Below are 15,908 nucleotides of genomic sequence, written 5' to 3'. Positions count from 1 at the left end.
CTACCCCACTCCCACCCCCAGCCAGATGATAGTACAGTCCATACTGCGGGCTGGAAAAGGTAGTGCATAAGCTGAGCGCGCCGAAGACTTTTTTCTTCTCCCGGAAGCAATTGTTCTCTAGAGCCGGAAACAGTTGCTGTTTCAAGGGAGGCGGGACTGGGCGGGTCAGGCCGCAGCGGCTGACGGCGGGGGAGGAGCCGGGTCCGCTGCCGGGTGGAAGGGCCAGGCGAGTGTCCTTATCCTAGCGATTGGGGCTCGGGCCTGTAAGCCAGTTGGAGTGTCGTCGGCGAGAACGACTGGGCCGAGCTGAAGAAGACATGTTGCTCTTCGTGGAGGTGAGTGGACTTGGGAATCTCGTCCTGCTCTGAGGAGAGCAGGAGTGTGGAGGCGCCGGCCGGTCCCAGCGCCATGTGACTTTCCAGGCCGTACACGGCGCGGCACCGGCAGATAGGCTGACACAGCACCTGGGCCGTGCAGGCCCGCGGCTCCGCTCTGCGCGCTCGCGGCACTGTGGGAGGCTGTGGGAGGCTGTGGGAGGCGGGCGCCGTGGTGGAGGAGAGCCGAAGGTGGGGAATCGAGGCTTGTCTGGTGCGGCGTGAGGGTCGGAAGAAGGGGGAAGCGTCCCATATGGACCTCCTAAAGGAGGCGAGCGGGGGAGGGGGAGAGGGCGGAGTCTGCGGAGAAAAGGGTAATCAGGTGGGCGCGTTCCGGGGTGAAGCGAGGCCTCGCGCGGCCCTCTGGGAGCAGGCGAGCAACATGTGGGGCGGCGGAGGCAGGAAGGTGAAATGCGGTGTGAAGTGTTTGGAAAAGAAAGTTCAAAACCTCTTTTTAGCAGCCCCCACCAGATTTTGTTTGGTTCCCGTCCCTAGGTCTCTGGAACGTTCTGTGGGTGGAGAGTGAGTTACTGTGAACGGAGGAGAAGCCAATAGGGTTTGGAAGCCTTGAAAGGCACAGCTTTGACCTTTTATAAAAGTTACTCAGGCAGCCGCTCGGTGTTGAGGGGCCGATTTTATGAACAGATAAGAGCCCTTTGCAAGGAAAATTCCAAGAACGAGCGAAATCTAGTTGGGGAAAGCCGTTTTTTTCTTTTGTTTGTATTGTTATTTAACAATAGAAATAATTTTATTACTTTTAGTGGAACATCTCCCGTTGGCCTATTTTAGTTTTAGAGGTAGTGGATACCAGTTTTACACAAATACGAGGTTCAGTTTCTCTTATTTCTTTCTCTTGCGTGCAATGAGCATCAGCTGACTGCTGCTGCCTGGCTAATGCTTTGAGTAGATTCCAGATCATATTGTTCTTGCATTGTGAAAGCGTCAGACCAGCAAAGCTGCAACTTCGCAACTTGGCACTTGTTAACTATGCCCATAAAAAGAATCTTTTCAATGAGGGGAGGAATTTACAGGTTGTATAATGGATCGGGAGCCAGGGCCAGTCTATGGCGGGTTTTTTTTCAGACGGAGGGGAGATCTTAATCCGTAGTGTTCCGGCATAAAGTAAACACATGCTTCTGCTTAAAAAAAGAAAATCTAACCGACAACATGTAGCTGATAAATTCGAGATCTTTAAATTGGGTTTTAAAGAGACAGCTTCCTCATAGAGAATTCCAACACTGATAGTAAACATTCACTGGAACATTCCGAGTAGATCATGAAAAGATTTAAAATTATTAAATCCATTCTGTTGATCGTTTTTTATCCTCGTTGTTTTCCTTGGGTAGAATCAGAAATCAGATATGATTTTAAGCCGTGCCAGTTTGTGTTAGGAGTGTTATGCCAAGCAAATCCTTCAGGTTTTAAGTGTGTATGTATTTTTCCGGGTAAAGGACTGTGTGAAGTTTTAGTTATCTCAACATGAATTCCAAAATAAACGAGTTCCGAATTGATTGCGTTGGCTTTGTTAAAATGTGAACGATAATAATAGCTCCGTTTATTGACTCTTTAAGCTAGATCCTCTCGTTTCTAAAACAATATTGCAGTGTTTTATAGATGAGAAAACTGATGTGGAGAGGTTAAGTAACTTAGTAAAACTAAAGTAAGTGGAACTGGAATTTAGATACCGGTCATTCTAATGCCAAATCATGCCTCTCACTAAAATGTTACATGTAATTAATATTTCCATTAATCATTTTCTTTGTAAATCAATATGTGGTTTTTAATTTTTCACATATATTGTTTTACTGAAAATTAACAATGACACTAAATATTTGGGTCTAATTGTATGGTAGTAGAATCAATAAAATATAACAGTGGTCTTTTGGCATTTTGTTAACTAATACTCAGTCCTTGAAACCTCATGATGTAGGAATTATTCTAAATGAGGGAACCAAAGCTCAGAAGTTTGATGTCTAAGGTCATTCAGGTGTAAATAATGTGAGGACTAAAGTCTGAAGTCTGGCTTCTAGAACACAAGTCACTGACTCCAAACTTATTTTTGCACTTACTTTCCAATAAGCCATGGGTTCTTAATCTGGGTTCCTAGAGGAAATTGAAGAAGTCCGTGAACTTGGTTGAGGAAAAACAAATTTTGCCTATTTTTATTAGCTTCTAATTGAAATCTAGAATTGAAAAGAAAAATTCTTGATATTTCAGTGGATGCAACAAGAGAAATGTTTTCATATCATATTACAGTTTTTGCAGATGTCTTGAAATATTGTTTATGCACATTGCTCCCTGTTATATGTAAAAAAAAAGTCTTGTTTAATGCATTTGTAAAGAAGCACATTTATTACTAAATTAGAAATTTTAAAGTATTTTGATAACTATAATATAATTGGTTTATTTTGTGGTCCTGTATATTTTCATATACTTAACATTCTGAGAATAGATTCATAGATTAATTGAACTACTGAAGACGTCTATGGCACAAGGGAGGTTAATAACCGCTTTACTACAAACTAAGTTGCTGTAGTAGGAATTCTCTAATCTGGGATCCATGAGTCATCTGTAGTTGTGTTCAAAATGTTTTTATTTGTGTGCATTTTTCTGGACAGACCCCAGCTTAACTAGTTTACAACTGAAATCAGTGGGGTAGATAATAGTAATAATACTATAATAATAGTGGTGTACACATGAATTGTGCTTACTGTGTGTCAAGCCTGTTAAGTCTTTTTGCATGTGTACATTTATATACATCAACTCAAAACTACCTGTGAGGTAGGTAGCGTTATTATCTTCATTTTCGAGATAAAGAAACCAAGGCACAGAGAGTTTAAGAAACTTGTCCAAGATCATACAGCTAGTAAATATTGAAGCTGGAATTAGAACTCTAAATTGCAGTATATTGCAGTAGAGATCTGTATGCAGACAAGGAATCCTGTTTTAAGTAATACTTAAATGTAACTTTTTTAAAACTTGGTCTTGCAGACAAAGGGCTGTACTGACTTCAGTAGTTTATTGTTTTTAATCTCACCTCTGTACTGAAGGAGACACATTCAGTGTCTCTCTCTCTCTGGGAAGAGGTAAAAATATTTGGATAATATACCAAATTGTCAAACATGTTCCAACGTAAATTTGGTTACAACAAATGCTGAAAGTTTGAAGCAGCAAAGTGCCATGTTCTTCTGGCTGCTAGCAAGTTATTTAAGTTTTTGAGCACCAAGGAGGCAGTTTGCAGTTTTTTCATATTTTTATGATTTGCTAATATTATATTTATTTTTCAGATCATTTTGCTCCCCCCAATATTTCCAGCAAATTATGTCTGCTCTGGTTGTTTGGCAATGTTTTAATTGGATTTCTGTCTCTCTTTGAGTTTTTCCCTAAAAATGAATACTTATAACCACTTATTTAGGTAGCAATGACTTTTATGCACCCTAGGATATTTAATACTCTCACATAATTTTAAAAAATTATTTTTAACTGTGGTAAAATACACATAACATAAAATGTATTATCTTAACCATTTTTAACGTACAGTTCAGTGATATTAAGTACATTTACATTGTTGTGCAGCCATTACCACCATCCATCTCCAGAAGCTTCATCTTGCAAAACTGAAGCTCTGTACACATTAAACAGTAAATCCCTATTCCCCCTTCCCCCAGGTCTTACACAATTTTAAAAATAATTTATCTGACTTCTAAAGTTTTCTGCTTTTTTAGGTGATAACATTTTAAATTTTAGGTTAGCCCTAGAATCTGAAATAAGTGGGATATTTGCCTAGATAACTTTTCATTAATTTTATATGCAGTAATCATGGGTACGTTTGTGCATTTTACCCCAAGTACAGTACAGTTTTTTCCTATTAGCTTAAATAATCATGTATTTATACAAAATTATTAGATATCACTGACTGAAAATGATATTTCAAAAATGACTGAAAAGAAGAACGTGCCTAAACAAATTGTGAAATGATTGCCAAGAAGAATTATAAGTAAGTGAAAAGCTTAGTGGTTTTTGAACAATTTGATTTTGGAATATTTATTGGAGTTGGTTGCAGAATTTTAAAATGGATAAACATTTTCAAAGAAATATTTTCAGATTTAATGAGCTTAAAATGAAGTAGAGGTTATTTTCTTTTTTTTATGTAAATTTATTTATTTATTTTATTGGCTGTGTTGGGTCTTTTTTGCTGTGCGTGGGCTCTCTTTTTAGTTGCAGTAAGTTGGGGCTATTCTTCGTTGTGGTGCGTGGGCTCATTGCCGTGGCTTCTCTTGTTGCGGAGCATGGGCTCTACGTGTGTGGGCTTCAGTAGTTGCAGCACACAGGCTCAATAGTTGTGACTCACGGGCTCTAAAGCGTAGGCTCAGTAGTTGTGGCGCACAGGCATAGTTGCTCTGAGGCATGTGGGATCTTCCAGGAGCAGGGATCGAACCCGTGTTCCCTGCATTGGCAGGTGGATTCTCAGCCACTGCGCCACCTAGGAAGCCCCAGAAGTTATTTTCAAAGTGCGAAAGTGGAATAAAATGCTCAGAACTGGATGTAAAGATGTAAAAGGACCTCATTTTGCTTCAGATTACAGTATGTGAAAAACCAGTAACAAGACATACTGAAAATCAACTATTTTCTATCAATTTGGATTTGTTCAGGCTGTCTGCTAGCTCCATACTACTTCCCAGCTAATGGAGTTGATCTTTAGTACTAGACATGAACATTTCAAGTCTGTAATTTTGGTCTTTACCTAGGAGCTTAAAAAAAGATTTTGACCCTGTAGTTAGAGATGGGGTCTGTGTCTATATTGCAGTGGAGTGGAAAGTAGAGGAAGCTGAGAAATTCTAATGTAGTTATCATTATGAAGTCTTAAAAAAGATTTTTTAACTTCCATTTCGATATCCTTAAGCAAAAATGGAAAATGACTCTTTAGCTCTAACAGTGCTTGTAGCATTTTAATTTATCGTTCCTATATTCTGTGTTTTGCTTAAGTCGTGTTTTCTTTAAAGTTTAATTCTTGAGGGAGGTTTCCAGTGTTGAAAACATTTTAAACTTCTGTGTTTTGCACTGTGATTTTCTGTAAGGGTTTTGAAATCCTGGGTTGAAGTGTTAGCTATGACCTGAGGCAAGTGACAACTTTTTTTAAGCCTCAGTTTCCTATCTGTAGTTTGAGAATGATTCTTCTAACAATTTAGGTTGTGTTCATGGTGTTTATGTATTAAGCCCTTTTTGTAATACAGTCTAGGTAGAGTCTTGACAGACACTATCATTTGATCATCACAGCAGCTGTATCATCATGTAATTGTCCAAAATGACTGAAATTTGTGCTTTTATATATGTTAAATATTTCTGGGAAATTTATTGAAACTGCATAATGATAGCACTGTTGACTGCAAAAACTACTGTGAGATAGCACAGAGTTAAGAGACATAACTTTGAGTTCTAATCCCAGCCTTGTTACTTATTTGCTCTGATTCTGGGTAAGCCAAACAGGTTAATTACCTTACTTTAAATTTTTTATAGTTTGAGTATACTATTAATTGGGCAAATAAAACTTTGTTTAAAATTTTTTTTAGAACTTTTATTGATATACAGTTAAGAGACAATAAACTGCATATATTTAGAGTGTACAATTTGGTATCCCAGTCTCCCAATTCATTCCCCCCCCCAACCCTCCCTGCTTTCCCCGCTTGGTGTCCATATGTTTGTTCTCTACATGTGTCTCCATTTCTGCCTTGCATACTGGTTGATTTGTACCATTTTTCTATATTCCGCATATATGTGTTAATATACGATATTTGTTTTTCTCCTTCTGACTCACTTCACTCTGCATGACAGTCTGTAGGTCCATCCATGTCTCTACAAATGTCCCAGTTTCATTGCTTTTTACAGCTGAGTAATATTCCATTGTATATATGCACCACATCTTTTTTATCCATTCATCTGTTGATGGACATTTAGGTTGCTTTCATGTCCTGGCTATTGTAAATGATTGTGTATGACCAAAGAGATGGTTTTGCCATATTTATGGTGACTTTTCCCTAACTCTTGGTTCTGTTACCTTAAAACTTCTTTCTTATGACCAGAAGGTATTGTTTTGCCAAGAAATTGATGTTTCCCTTTCTTCCTTTTATTTGTCTCTTTCCCCAGATAGGAACTGGCATAAAATGGGTCAGCGATGAGGACTACTTTTGGCTTATTGGATAATGACATATAATGCTTAGAAATAGAGGTGTTGATCTGTTAGTTTTACAGACTGACAGTTTGAATTTTTTTGTGGTGATTTGCGAGTATCTATGTGCTTACATACTGCATGTGTATGTTGGCCGATAGTTTGAGCATGCAGCTGGACAGTTTACATCCTTTACTAGATGTTTTATATGACTGTGTAGCCTCAAGGGCTTACTTCTAGTTCTGTGGGAGAGAGGAGGATTTTTATAGGGTTCTTTATTAAACCTTAGTCAAAAGATGAGTCAAATATGGTTATCTAGAGTTTAAATGAAAAAATGTCTTTGTTCTCATTAAACTGACCTGTCAGATTCATTATTGTGTCATTTTAAAGATTATTATAGAAAAACACATCTTTTTTTGATGGACATTTTCAGTTTCCAAATTTTCTTTATGTTGAGTAATTCTGTAAAGTACATTCATGTGTATAAAGCTCTTAGGCTAACATTCACTGTGGTAGCTCAGGTGGTGGATGTTTTAAAAGTTTTTCACATCAGTATCGACAGATTGCTTTACAAAGGTGTTATGATTTATTTATTTTTTAAATTTTTTTTACTTTTTGGCCAAGCCATGAGGGCATGCAGGATCTTAGTTCCCTGACCAGGGATCTAACCCATATCGCCTAGAACCTCGCTAGAAGCACAGAGTCCTAACCACTGGACTGCCAGGGAATTATCTAAAATTGACATTTTGCAATTAATTACTCCTGCTTGTTTTTGTACCTTTTCCGTTTGGCAGATCTCTTACTAGTTTGCAGTTCTATTGTTAATAGTAACCTTGCAGACTTTTTCTATTTTTATATACCAAAATGTTTATCTGTACAATGATTTTATGTGTTTGTTGGTATAAGTAAAAACCGAAATGATTAATTTTTTTAATGTTTATTTGTTTGTTATTTATTTATTTATGCATGCTGTGCTGGGTCTTCCTTGCAGCACACAGAGTCTTCCTTGCAGCAGACGGGATCTTCAGTTGAGGCATGCGGACTCTTAGTTGCAGCATGCGTGTGAGATCTATTTCCCCAACCAAGGATCTAACCTGGGGCCCCTTGCATTGGGAGTGCAGTCTTAGCCACTAGACCACCAGGGAAGTCCCAAAATGCATATTGTTTTGCAACTTGAATTTTTTCACCGAATGACTTGGAGCACTTTGCACGTTTGTGTGTGTAGGCCTGTCTTTTTTTTTAACTTTTATAGTATTCTGTGTTATGAAATATACTACACTTCAACTATTTGTCTATAGATGGATGTTTTGGTTGTTTTCAGTCTTTCACTAATGGGATCAGTGCTACAATTGCATTCTTGTATATGTCTTCTAGTGTACATTAATGGCTTTTAGAATGTATGCTCTTTTTTTTTAAGATTTATTATTTATTTATTTTTCGCTGCGTTGGGTCTTTGTACCTGTGCATGGGCTTTCTCTAGTTCAGGAGAGTGGGAGTTACTCTTTGTTGCGGTGCGTAGGCTTCTCATTGCAGTGGCCTCTTGTTGTGGAGCACGGGCTCTCGGCACGTGGACTTCAATAGTTGTGGCATGTGGGCTCAATAGTTGTGGCTCGTGGGCTCTAGAGTGCAGGCTCAGTAGTTGTGGCACATGGGCTTAGTTGCTCTGTGGCATGTGGTATCCTCCTGGAGCAGCTGGTGTCCCTTGCGTTGGCAGGCAAATTCCTAACCACTGCACCACCAGGGAAGCCCATAGAGTGTATACTCTTAACTAGGCTGGTGAAAAATATAAATATGCCCAGGAGTACTGCTTATCTATATGCCATAGACCTCAGACTTTGATTATTCTTGGCACCGTTAGCAAGGGAGATATCAGATTTATGGGTAGTATGCTGCTGAAAGGCATCTAGTTAATTATTTTGAGTGATTATTAAATGCTCAATGAAATAGTGCATCCCATCAGTAAGTAAAAGGTAAGTTTTTTAAATCATAATTCCTCAGTGTTGAAAATTTATTTATAAATTAAGTATATCTAGCATAATATATCTTATAAGTTAAATATTAGCCTTAATCTCTTTGTCACATTTGGGGCCTCCCAATTCTTGAGTAGCTTTCTGCATTTTCAGAATTGCCCATGTTATGAGTTTGATCTCTCCAGTGAGCATACTAGTCAAAACTCAAATTCTGAGATTCCCTTGAATTATCTAGATGGACGCAGGCACATTACCTAAGAGCCACTAGTCAGAACACACCTACAGATGTTTTCTATTTGAAAATATACAATGTAGGGAAATGAGGGTTCTATTCATAACTTCCGTTTTGTAGACAGGAGTGGCAGTGGAGGTGGCCAGCTTTAAGTGGAGTTATAATCGCAAGGTTGAGTTCCTAATGGAGATGTGGCATTGGTAAAAGTTATGATGGATTTGAATTTGGCATTTACTGCGTGGTGGTGGCCGGGATAGTGATTTCCTCGTCAAGCCACTTCTGCAACATTGTTTTGAGTGATGTTATCTTGCATCTGTTTTTTTTTTTCAGCCCTTCCAGTGACAGGGACACTATTTTTTAATAAATTACCTGTTTAATTTAGCCAGAGTGGATACTGAGTACTAACTGATAAGCATGCACTATTACTGTTCTACATAGAGGCAAGCTTCCTTCCCTTCCTACCTCTCTCTCTCCCTCCTTCTCTGTGCTGCCTGAGGGATCCCAGTTCCCCTGCAGTGGAAGCACAGAGTCTTAACTGCCAGGGAAGTCCCATAGAGGATTTTAATACGTGGGTACCTGTCCTGGTGGGGCTACCTGGTGGTGCTATAAGAAAATTGGTTATTTTCTTCCCTGAGCTAATTATGATATGAAGTAGTTGTGAATTAACATCTCTAAGCTAAGGTGTGGCTTTGGTTATTCATCTTTTGTGCTACTTCAGAGATGCTTTTGCCCCCTTGCTCGGTTTGACATTTTGTTACTGGTTTTGATGTTTATTGTAAAAGTTTTTAGCAGCCCTGAAATCAGAAGCCAAGAAGCACTCCAATATAGGACTTCCATTTTAAACAGGCACATGTTCCCTGGTGGGGCAGTGGTTAAGAATCTGCCTGCCAGTGCAGGGGACACAGGTTTGATCCCTGGTCCGGGAATATCCCGCATGCTGCAGAGCTCCTGAGCCCACATGTCACAACTACTGACGCCTGCACACTTAGAGCCCATGCTCTGCAACAAGAGAAGCCACTGTACTGAGGAGCCTGCGCACCGCAATGAAGAGTAGCCCCTACTCGCCACAACTAGAGAAAACCTGGGTGCAACATCAAAGACCCAATGCAGCCCCAAAAATAAAATAGATAGGTACATGAAAAAAAGGAAGACTGTATCAACTCTGATTTTCTAGCACATCAGAAGGGTAAATACAGTAGCTAAACATCAGTTCCTTTTTTTTTTTTAACACCTGTGTCTCTACTATTCCATTCATATGGACACTTGAACAGTTGAAGGACTACTCTCGGCCTGGTTAATATTAATAGCTGAAATAGAAGAGGAAGACCGGCAGTTTCTACCTTTCTTGATTGAGCCCACTGCCTGGTTGCAAAGAACACTTACTTAAACTATTATAGTGGTAACAAAATAGAAGTATGTACAAATGACAAGAGGGAAAGAGGAAGTAGTAACCAACACAGATGAAGTTAGGTGTTCAAGGTGTGTAGAAACTCTAAGGAGTTTTGGTAGAGTAGGCATTATGTTTTTTAAAATAAGGAAACTGGGATCAGTGATTGTGTAATTACTGGGTGGCAGAATAAAGTTAATTTTATACCATAGTTGCCTCTCTTTTTCTCTTTAATTTCTCTTCAATATTGGTACTTTTAAAGAAATACGAATTTGATATTTTGGAAAACAACTGAAAATTTTGGTTAATTTTTTTAAATTATTTTTTAAGCAGAGCTTTAAGCTGGTAACAAAGCAAATGAAGTCTTCAGACCAAAAACAAAGTAATACTCCAGAGAGGGAAGCAGGTATTAAACCTAGGGCCTTCCTCTAATGCATCTGTTGATCCTTAGAGGCCCAGAGCTTGGGTTTTGATGGGCAGTACTTAGAGACAGGACACGAGATAAACTAGGGGGAAAAAACAAACTTTCTCAGAGAAAAGGAAAACTTGTCAGCTTTAGCGTTGGCTCTGGGTTGGTAGAAGGAGGGGTCTTATTCTAACCACAAATCCTCTTTGATGCAACGTAGGGCTAAAACTTCCACTACCTGTTGTTCTCCAAAAGCCCACATTGAAAATTTTAAGTGATACGAGACTGGTAGTCTTACTGTGCAGTCATCTAGCAGAAAGAAAACAAATCCTCTCCTGAAGAGCACATTTTATGTTGCTTTTTTGTTTTCCTTAGTATTTATTTATTTATTTATTTATTTGGCTGTGCCAGGTCTTATTTGCGGCATGCAGGATCTTCATTGTGGCATGTGGGATCTTTTAGTTGTGGCATGCAGGCTCTTTGTTGAAGCATTCGGGATCTAGTTTCCTGACCTGGGCACTCTGCATTGGGAGTGCGAAGTCTTAACCACTGGACCACCATGGAAGTCCCAAGAGCACATTTTAAACATAACCTTTAAAATTCCCACAAAATTCCAAGGAAAATGGGCTTACAATAGAAAGTCATAAAGCATGTAAGTCTTCATGAACATGGTATAGCACAAACAACAGATCTCAGCAGAAACTCAAACTCTTTGATTTTGGATGTTGCAGATATTGGAATTGTCAAATACAGACTATATAATTAGACTTTAATATGCTTAAAACAAGGAAGAGCGGGCTACAACTAGAGAGCCTGCATGCCACAACCACAGAGCCCATGTGCTCTGGAGCCAGTATGCCACAACTAGAGAGAATCCTGTGCGCTGCAGCAGAGGATCCCACATGCCGCAGTGAAGATCCTGCATGCCACAACTAAGACCTGACACAGCCAAAAATTTAAAAAATAAATGTTTTTCGAAAAAGAAGGAAGATACTGAAAGGATGATCAAAAAACAAAACACTGATCAGATAGACTTGAGGAAAGAACCAAAAGGAATTTTTGAAATGAAAATGGGAAAAGAGAATTTAGAGGCTTACTGCGCAAGTTGAACACATCTTAAAAACAGCTGAAGAGAGAATTGATGAACTGGAAGAAAGATCTTAAATTGCTCAGGATGTAATTTCTCAGAAGGACAAAGATGGGGACAATTGGAGAGATTGATACAAATAGAGGTGGAATACAGTGAGAAGGTATAGAATATTTTATTGGAGTTCCAGAAGGAAGAAGTAATGGAGCAGATGGTGGAGAGGCAAATTTGAAGAGGTAATGACTGAACATTTTACAGAATTGATGAAAGATGCATCAGATTTCAAAGAGTTCAGTGAATTCCAAGTAGAATAAATAAAAAAGAATTCCACACTTAGGCAAGTGTGGGATGATTGCAAAACACCATTGATAAAAATTAAGCAACCAGAGATGAGACGTTAAGAATGACAGCTAGACAGATGGATGATTTCTGATCAGCAGTAGTGCCAAACAGAAGGCAGTGGGGATAGCTTTAATGTGCTGAAGAGGAATTGTGTGCCTAATGAGATTTCTGTATACAGCAAAGATAGAGGGTAAAAGTAAAGGTATTTTTGGAGAAACCACAACTTGAGAGTTTGCTAAAAAAAATTCTGTGTGATGTTCTTGGGGAAGAAGGAAGATGATTGCAGAAGAAATGCCACAAAGGATGATGATCAAAGAAAACTCAACATTTATGTAAATTTAAATAAATATTGACTGGTATAAAACTAAAATATATGTAATATATTACATATATGTCAGCACAAAATAATTTTTAATAAAAAATTTATGTATTTATTTCTGTGTGTGGGCTTTCTCTAGTTGTGGCAAGCAGGGGCTACTCTTTGTTGCAGTGCATGGGCTTCTTATTGCTATGGCTTCTCTTGTTGTGGAGCGTAGGCTCTAGGCGCATGGGCTTAGTTGCTCTGTGTCATGTGGGATCTTCCCCGAGCAGGGATCAAACCCATGTGCCCTACGTTGGCAGGTGGATTCTTAACCACTGCTCCACAATGGAAGTCCCACAAAAAAATCTTTGATTTTAATGTACTAGACACTGTAACTTTTTTTTTTTGGCCATGTGACATGTGAGATGTCAGTTCCCCAATCAGGGATCAAACCTGGCCCTGGCAGTGAAAGCACCAAATCCTAACCACTAGACTGACAGGAATTCCCTCTTTATAACTTTGAATGGTTGTGTAACTCACTTTATCTAGTGAGTGTCATAATTTTCTTTTTTCTCTCTGTTTGACTTTGGGTTATTTCCATTTCTTGGCTCTTATGAATAATACTGGTATGTGGCAAGGTGAGTTGCACCATTTTTTAGTCTCCGGTAAGGAATGAGTTTTCAAATTTTATGCCAGTGTGAGAATTATCTTTAAGTGCTTTGGTAATCTAATAAGCATAAAATGGTACTTTATTTTCCTATTTGTGTGTATTTGTGGGGATTTTTTTAGAATTTTATTTCCTAGTCTTTATTTTCAGTTTTTTGTTGCAGTTTAATATTATTCTGTAGTCAGCAATCTATCTTTTGTAGTTTGTATTTGCTTCTCCAAAGCTAATTTTCTATGACATAATAGTTTACATTTAACTTTTACTTACTTCGCAGTTATTTTGATGCAGTGCATTAGTGTTTGTGTAGTATACTTTTGAGGGTGAGAGCCAAATTACTTTCTATTCAAAATCAACATGCTTTATAAAAAAAGGGATGGAGTATTTATACTGTTAATTGCTTTTCAAGTGTTAATATTTAGTTTTTAAAATAAGGAATTCTTGGGATGTCTCTGGTGGTCCAGTGGTTAAGATTCTGTGCTTCCATTGCAGGGGGTGTGGGTTTGAGCCCTGGTTGGGAAACTGAGATCCCACATGCTGCGTGGCAAAGCCAAAAGAAAAAGAAATTCTTACCTCAATTTACAGTTGAGAAAATTGAAACTCAGATGAGTTAAGAAATTACCCCACAATCTCACAAGTAATTGTTAATGTTAGAGCTGCATTTTGAACTTGTGATTCTAGAGCCTCAATTGTATGTTTAGGTAATAATAATAATAATTTCATTATTATAATTTAAAATATTTTAATTATATATGTATTTTTCAAGCTCTTTATTGGAAAATAATCGCTTTACACTCTTGTACCAGCTTTTGAGGTACACCAAAGTGAATCAGCTGTATTTATACATATATCCCCATATCCCCTCCCTCCTGCTATCCCTGTCTTAATTGTATTTGAAAACATAATTTAAATTATTATAATTTGATAATTTTATTATTATAAAATAAAATAGTAATTTTATTATTATTTATTTTGCTTTACAAAAGCCACATACTGGGGCTTCCTAGGTGGCGCAGTGGTTAAGAATCCACCTGACAATGCAGAGGTCACGGGTTCGATGCCAGCTCCAGGAAGATCCCACATGCCACGGAGCAACTAAGCCCGTGTGCCAAAAAAAAAAAAAAAAAAAGCCACATACTACTCTGTATAGCAGTTCTATAAGTTAAGGGTATTTCTATTAGATATATGGCTTCTCTGATGTATATTTTTCATGTACAGGTCTTATTCATTAAATGAATTTTTTACTCTTTCACTGTATTTATCAAGATTTAGAAGTTTGATTTTTCTTTTTGAGAGTGTAGTCTTTAATATTTGCCATTTTGGGGGGTAGGGACATAATTGGTATTCTCAGAATTGAGGGGGCAAGGTGGGTAAGTATGTAAATACATTTTCTTCTGTTGAAATGCTTAAGATCAAAGTAAATGCTGTTCCCATGGCAGAAAGGCTGGGCTGTCACAAACTCTTAACAGTTCTTTTCTGCTATGTCAGAAATTAAGCTGTATTTAAAATTCCCAAATCACATTCAATCCCCTCAGCTCGGAAGGCAAAGTGGTGAGAGGGTACTGCCCTGGTGAAGGTGTAGAGGGGATGTATTGTCTGTAGAGAATTTTAAAACAGTAATAAAATTGACTAAAAGTCAGATGTTTTTATTATCCTATACCCGGCAGTTCTAAACAGTGTCAGTGGTAAAATACTGTCTAAATACTGTCTACTAACAGCACCATTTCCAGGCCCAACCCTTTTTCCCAATTTATGAGTGAACCTTGACATGGTAAAGGGCATTGTATCTGAGCTTTCTCCTTTTTCCCAAATTGGGTTTCAGTTGGTAAGAGGAAGGAATCCAAAGATAATGCAAGCTGTAGAGTGTAATTAAATGTTGTTTCATTGGTTCATACATACAAGTCATATTAGTCATGTTAGTTGAAAAGTGTGGAAACTCACTCAAAGAAACTGGAGTGAAAAATGAGTTTATTAGATTCAAGGGTACAGCGGAATTTCCTGGCACATAATTGCAGGAAGTATAGTTAGGCCTGTCAGAAGCTGAGTCTTCTCAGCAACTCTCTCTGGGGGTCTGCAGTTCTGCCTATGCAGAGTCCTGCTTTGGTTGGTTATAGTTTGGTGTCAGTGATACCTTAAAGGCCAGTTTTTTCCCCCTAACCCCATGAGTCCGGGTCAGTTGTAAGAACTCTCTCCAAGTAGACAGAATTTATGACAACCTCCCGATAAATGGCTCAGTGTGTGCTGATTTTTTTTTTTAAGAATTATTTATTTATTTATTTATTTATTATTGGCTGTTTTGGGTCTTTGTTGCTGCTTGGGCTTTCTGTAGTTGTGGAGAGCAGGGGGCTCCTCTTCATTGCAGTGCACAGGCTCCTCGGTGCAGTGGCTTCTCGTTGCAGAGCATGGGCTCTAGGCGCATGGGCTTCAGTAGTTGTGGCTCTTTGGCTTTAGAGCTCAGGCTCAGTAGTTGTGGCACACAGGCTTAGTTGCTCCGAGGCATGTGGGATCTTTTCAGAGCAGGGCTCGAATCCATGTCCCCTGCATTGGCAAGTGGATTCTTAACCACTGTGCCACCAGGGAAGCCCACCAGTTATTTTTTATGAAAGTCCAGTCCCCAGTATCTACAGGTCATAAGCTTCCTTGCTTTATTTTCTGATGCTTGCCATCCAGGGTAGGGGCCTATGGCTGAGAAGACAAAAGTAACTTTCTGGAAAGGGAGTAAACTTTTTGGAGGATCATTAATGTACTTGGGAAGGATCAGCCCTGTTGTTTCTTTGGGTGAGAGAAGCATATTTATGCATCCTGCTTTCTTCCTCTCCTTCCACATTTTGAATACTTTTCTTCTCCCCCACCCCTTACCACATGATCTATTTCTGCTTTTCACCTCTGTGTGTGTGTGTGATTAGATGATGTATGCAGATGATCACTTTAGATGGTAATATGTTAAATAGTTATGTTTTGGACGTTAAGAACATACAC

At 38.6% G+C, this 15,908-nt stretch overlaps 1 protein-coding gene across 4 annotated transcripts in view; it reads left to right on the top strand.

The window, feature by feature from the left end:
* Nucleotides 1-196: 196 nt before the first annotated feature.
* The window catches only part of LARP4 (La ribonucleoprotein 4), a 66,679-nt gene continuing 50,967 nt past the window's right edge, over nt 197-15,908 (top strand). For 2 of the 4 annotated variants that reach the window (XM_057701720.1, XM_057701719.1), the window contains exon 1: nt 198-335. In XM_057701720.1, the coding sequence (XP_057557703.1) occupies nt 318-335 (18 nt within the window). In that variant the 5' untranslated portion in view covers nt 198-317. Of the gene's footprint in view, nt 336-4,267; nt 4,372-15,908 lie in introns of those variants that run through there. The other 2 variants (XM_057701721.1, XM_057701722.1) reach the window with 2 other exon arrangements.

This window comes from Hippopotamus amphibius, chromosome 12 (assembly GCF_030028045.1).
Source record: "Hippopotamus amphibius kiboko isolate mHipAmp2 chromosome 12, mHipAmp2.hap2, whole genome shotgun sequence".
NCBI classification, from domain to species: domain Eukaryota; kingdom Metazoa; phylum Chordata; class Mammalia; order Artiodactyla; family Hippopotamidae; genus Hippopotamus; species Hippopotamus amphibius.
The sequence above is the reverse complement of the archived record's forward strand: the minus strand, read 5'-3'. Positions and strand labels throughout refer to the sequence as shown.